Raw genomic sequence first — 6,301 nt, forward strand, 5'->3', positions numbered from 1 at the left:
ATGAATTCAATTACACTTCTATTAAATATTATTGCCTTATTCTTCACGTTTTGGCAATCTGACTCTTCGTGTGATATAAGGTAAAGTTGATGCGTGACCATCAGTTTTACATAAATATGTGTTCATTAATACACAAATATGCATGTATAATAATGAAAAATATTTAATTTTTAGTTAAAGGAACAGATGAAAAAAAAAAAAAAATAATTAGAGAAATAATTTTACGAGCACACGATTCAACATATTTTTCCCCCTTGCCAGAGGTCCTTTTAAACGTTCGATCCATACACAACATATAAGTGGAGGTAAATTAGATCCTAGAGTCGGAAGAATTTTGCATGAAGCGGATGAGACTTCGACTGAGACCTTTAGCAATAGTAACATACCATATGTGACACTCGTTGATTCTTCGGATTCATATATAGATTACGTTCAGTTGCATGAAGTGGAAGCGGAAGATATAATACAATCCGAATTTCTTCAAAAATTGAGTAGCCAATGGTACGGGGCTATCATAGAAATGGCATCTGAATATGTAGATTTCACAGAATTGATGGATGCCCAGTGGAGAAATAAAATGTGGACTGATATATGGGTTAAATATCTATCCAGGATAAGTCATGATTTGGACATTTATTTTTCGTACACTTTCCTACCTATAAGTTGTAAACAAGAAATTTTTAATAATTTACTATGTTTAACTAGAGACGATTTTAAAGCATTTTTGAGCACAATTGATGATAAATGGAACGAAGAATTAAATAAAAATGCTCTGTGAGGAATGTCAAATGAAAACGATGCATTCAAGTAATACGAACCGAAGGGGAAAAAATAGTGTCTGTTAAGGCGTTTGTACATTCAACATGTTCATTTACTTTAAATGTTTGAAATTAATTTGAATAGAATTTATAACACATGGAATGGAGACAAAAGAAGAAAAAGAAAAAATTACACTATATGATAGGGCAAGAAAATGCAATTTTCTGCTCCCCAAATGTATTCCGTGTTAATGTTTTTATTCCTACTGGTAAGTCGATATATGCTCCCGCATAATGACATTTGCCTATCTTATTCATTCAAAAAAGGGGGAAGTCCGCTTTATGTAGAATAAGAGAAAGTGCCAAGTTCCGTACAGATATAAAATAATCTCTTATTTGATTGCTATTGCTAGCATTACACATTGTCTGATATTGTAAACTGAATAAATAGCACGATCGAAGCATAAAATAAGCAGTATTTTTGCGGAAGGAACGACTACAGAAAGTAGCCATTACAAAACATTTTATGGACCAGTTCATTTTTTATTTTTTTACACATGGTAGCACGTTCAGCGTAAATGGCACGTGGTACTATATCATGAAAGCATATCATAATTATTGGAGAATGGGGAAAAAATCAAAATGTAATGAACGATTGAACATGTTAGAGAAAGGCAGGAAAAGGGAGAAAGTTTTAGTCCAGACTAGGTAAAAAACGGAGAAGAAAAAGAAAAAAAAAGAAAACTTTCGTAGTCTTAAGAACATAATATACGTATTATACATATTTGTCCGGTTGTTATGCAGAATGAACAGCATATGAGTTGTGTGATAAGCATATTCTTTCTGAACTTTTTAGAAAGCTACACTTATACGCATATAAACACTTTGCAATATTTAACACAGGGGATCACTTCACTTTTTTGTAAGTGCAATATGTAGGTATGCAGATGCACACATATATATAATAAGTGCAGTTTATACTTTACGTTTTTCTTGTTGAAAATGCAGCGCCTTCATAGAATAGTCTTATTTTTCCGTTTATTATTATGTAATAATGTAATTTTTTTCTTCCCTTTTTCTTATTTCTTCATTTTTTTGTTATTTTTTCCTTGTCCTCTTTTATTTTTCTTCGCTTGAAACAGTATACAATTATTTTAGTAAATTATTTTTTTATGATTATGCAGTCATCATTTGTTACAACTGATTGGTATATAATGAACAAGTAACGCTTTAATCAATGCTATAAATAATTTATAAGTGCTTAGAACGGGAACATTACTGTATTGCATAAAATGAGCAGACACACCATTTAAGGGTTCATGAGCAGAATGAGGTTGCTATTAATAAATATAACGTGCACTATTTAATTTTAGTCCATGTTGTTAGTTAGGTACAGATATACATAGACATAGAACGCCCTCAATTAATGGACTTTTGAATAGAAGAGCCATAGAGATTCGATATAATTGGTGTTCCTCTATAACATGTCATAAGCACATCATAAAAACGCCCACCTTTTTTCTCTTTCTGGTTGACAGTGTATCCATGTTAGGCGTTGAACGATGCATTACGGAAAATTGCCTAATTTGGGAACTGAAAGTAGTAGAATATTTCGTTAGAGCAGAGAGTTGAATTACAATTTATAAAGGTTTTGTCAATTTTATTGTTGAAATAGGAGTACATTTTCTGCATTAAGGAGAGGTCATTATATTCATTGCATAACAGTTCAATTAAAATGGAATGTTAATAATTGGACATAGTTATAGAGTGTGATAAATTTATGGCACACAAAACATTCAGCCTGGTCCCCTTCAGAATTATTTATAATTGGACATGTAAAATGTTCGTTATTGCTGTAAAACGAAGTTCAAATTTTTCCCCTCATTCTGCATGTAAAGAGGTTTTCCAGACCAGAAGTTAATAATACAGGACATCATTTTTTTTAATGACGCCTATTTTCATTTTCGGTATCTCTATTTATATAGATAACGTGGTCCATTCTAAAATTGAATTTTTTATATATCGGTATATATATTCATGTCATTTCTATCGACAGCAACGACACAGTGACGATTATGGAACATCTAATATAATGACATTCATGGCGTACACACTAAGGAGTTATAATAAGGAAATATACCATTAGTGCTATAATAACACAGAGAATGTCTAACGTTGGTCAATGGAAAATGATTATAACGTGGAGGGAATGAATTAAATAGGTATATCTATAGTATGGAGGGGTATGGCACATATGAACGTGTCGTGAAGAGATAACCTTCTGCACAAGAAGGGAAGGGAAACCTTTGAGAAGGTGGAAGATGAAGTAGTTGCTAATAGTTCTATATAAAAAGAATTAAATCAGTTTTTATATGTATTTTGTAGTTTTCAGAACTTATAAATTAATAAAATTGTTTTTTTTCACTTGGTCTATTATGTATAATGGTGAGCCTCTCGAATGTATTTGCGCGTTATGAGGTGCAATTAGATATCATAACTGAAAAAGTTACTTCCTTGCTGTTATTTAAACTTGGCTATGTATTCTTAATTTTAATGATTCCTAAATGAAATTTCTCATTTGCTCTCTATTTTATGATAGGTAGCCTCACAAGAAAAGGACAGAATTGTGAAAAATTATATCTGGCGAAGGGGCAAATTATTACAACACAATTGCATCGTGCAGCAAGTTCTCGCAGTAGAACTAATGATTTGTGTGTGTCTAATGTGCTTTCGTACTGTCAGGAACATCCTAAACTATGTTTTGGTAATCCTTACAGTAATAATTCCTTAAATAGACATGTATTAACAATCCGACGAAAAGCAAAAAAAAAAAAAAAAAAAGAAAGCACTATTTTATTTGTATGCTTTAATTATACAGCTGGGGAAAAAAATTGTTACACATTTTACATTATTGTAGCACTCAAATATGTATAGGGAGTCACTTGAGTTTCATTTAGAACAATAATAATTCAGAATAATTCTTCTCATAGGAAAGAATATTAAATTTTGTAAATCACTAAGTATACTCTGTAGCAGATGTAGAATTAAGCACCAGTAGACATAGTCCTTATATTCAAGAAAAAACAACACATAAAATTTTATATAAAAAATGTGTCATTTTCTACCTATTTTAAAGTACGAATTAGTAGTGAAAATATATGTGTAGAGGATGTTTCTTTTGGCATTTTAATTAAAAACGATGTGCCTATGTGTAATCGTAGATCACGAACGATATTTTTACTTCCATGAAATAAACAATTCTATTACTAAACGATATAGGAGCATGCATATTTAACATTTTTTATGACCAACGTTTGTGCAAACAGGAATTGGAAAAAAGTGTTTAAGTATAAAAATTGCATTGAGTAAGTTTACTACTCCATATGTATGTGCGATGGTTTTTAGTGAGTATTTTTTAGTATTCTACTCCATGTGGTCAAAGGAAAATGCACGAACAAGAGGTTCAAACGTCTTTGATTAAATTATGTGATACAAGATGGTTACATTTAAATACATGATTTACGAAAAAGCAAGAACACATAATAATATAAGGAAGATTGCCCTCGTTTAAAGCAGCATCCTTTTAAAAATGTAGCGGAAGAAATTATATCTTTTTATTCCTTCTTTAGTCGATGTAAATCATTGCGCAACTTTTATTTTTGCGCCACGGGTAAATATAAAGATAACAATTATATGTATATGCGATATTTATGCCGATGTAATAATAGAGGATCTAGTAGATAATTGCAATTTTGATTTTTAATGAATTTACTTGTACTCTTATTTCATGTTTCTTTGTTCTGTATAATCTTCTTACTTATATATACGGTTGGAATGTAATAGGTTATTTCTTGTACGTGACAAATACGGGGAAAGTACAATTTAGTGAGATGTCTCATAAACGTCCTTGTCAATATGAATTGTTATCGACACTGGGCTCATTTATGACCAAACGAAATTATGCAGCGGTGTGTGTCTATTTGTCTCTTACACAGGGATTATTATTTAGTAAAATGCGCTGAATTGTTTATCTGAATCTAAAAATGAAAACAGCCCCATGAAACATAGGAAAATAAGGACCGTACTGAAGCAACGTCGATTATGGTATGGTATTGAAGAGACACTCATGGGTGGGTATTGTATGAGGATAAATCAGGTCCACCTCATTACTTGAAGTAGCTGCTCCTTTTTCTCCTTTTTGGAAAAATTGCTAAATTCGCTATTATATTGTACTTTTGTGCAAGGGACAAATTATGAAACAAATTCATAAGTGTTCAGAGTTCACATAAGATTAGCGATAGTAGTTATTTATAAATCATAACTCTGTCTCATGGTACGACATAATAAACTGTTCAACTCTCTATTGCACGTGTGTAGTATTAGTCGGGATTCCTCCATCCTGTTGTGTACACGGATATTTATATATCATAAAGGAACAATCCTCATGGATTACTTCGTATAGAGAAATATATAAACACGAATTTATTTAAAGTCGTGTTCATACTAGGTTCAAATTGAGGAAAAGGATGTATACTTAACTGTGTGGTAGAGAAAGAACATATATCCCAGAATTTAATGTTTTGTCATTCAACTTATTAACAGCTCTATTGTTAAGTTTGAGATCTATATTATCTGTTTATAATGGATCAAAGGAACCCTTTACATGCGGCGTATGCCAGTTATTTTCAACTACGTTATAGAATGAAGATTGTGAAGACAGAATGTAGGTAAAGATACATTGGGTAATGAATAGTAAGAATATCAGACTACATAAGGATAGTTATTATAACGTAGGAAATTATGTCTATTTATCTGATTGCATTAGTCAGTATAGAAAAGCCTTAATCTATGAAGAGTATCTATGTTACACGGCAGAAGAGGATATATGACACATCATCTGTGACACCACTCTTTGCCTACTATTAGCCTCAATACTTGATTGCATCTCTACTCACAGAAAGCCTAAGAGTTATTACGTGTTAGGAAAATGGTGTATAGTCAATTATGCACAAAAAGTACAAACTGGTTTATAATGCAACTGGCACATTCTAGAGCGACTAAATTAATGGCCTTCCAATGCGTGAATTTGTTCGTGAAAATTGCGTCACCGGAGACCTGATGTCACTAAAAAAATGATATTCAAAAGGAATGGTATAAATGTGAAAGGAAAAAGAAAGAGGGGGAACTGTGAACGAGCAGATATCGTAAAGTCATGGAAAAGCGATTGCATGAGGAGGAATAAATGTCCGACAGGACACTTACCCCCATTAACATTGATGCGAAGTTTTGTAAAATAATTATGATAACAAAAAAAAAAAAAAAAAGAGAGGGATGCATGTCAATACAATGTAATATATAAACATTGCGAGTGTGATTATTTGCCAATTCTTTCCATGTAACATCTTCTTACACATTCAATTTAGCGCATTAAATTTGGAAATGTGTGATAAGGAGTCCGTATGGTGACTATATGTTATATGCTATATAGCACCATATTCGTTTTTTATAGCCTTAGATAACAATTCATTGTTTTCATGGAGACG

General features: G+C 31.8%; 1 protein-coding gene across 1 annotated transcript; it reads left to right on the plus strand.

Annotated features, from left to right (window-relative positions):
* C922_05596 (hypothetical protein) lies at nucleotides 1-778 on the plus strand (the record flags this gene model as incomplete). Its single annotated transcript, XM_008821167.1, has 2 exons — nucleotides 1-80; nucleotides 262-778. The coding sequence occupies 2 exons, from the start codon at nucleotides 1-3 to the stop codon at nucleotides 776-778; spliced, it is 597 nt and encodes a 198-aa protein (XP_008819389.1).
* Nucleotides 779-6,301: the final 5,523 nt, after the last annotated feature.

The sequence above is a fragment of the Plasmodium inui genome (assembly GCF_000524495.1).
Source record: "Plasmodium inui San Antonio 1 unplaced genomic scaffold supercont1.107, whole genome shotgun sequence".
Classification (NCBI taxonomy): Eukaryota; Apicomplexa; class Aconoidasida; order Haemosporida; family Plasmodiidae; genus Plasmodium; species Plasmodium inui.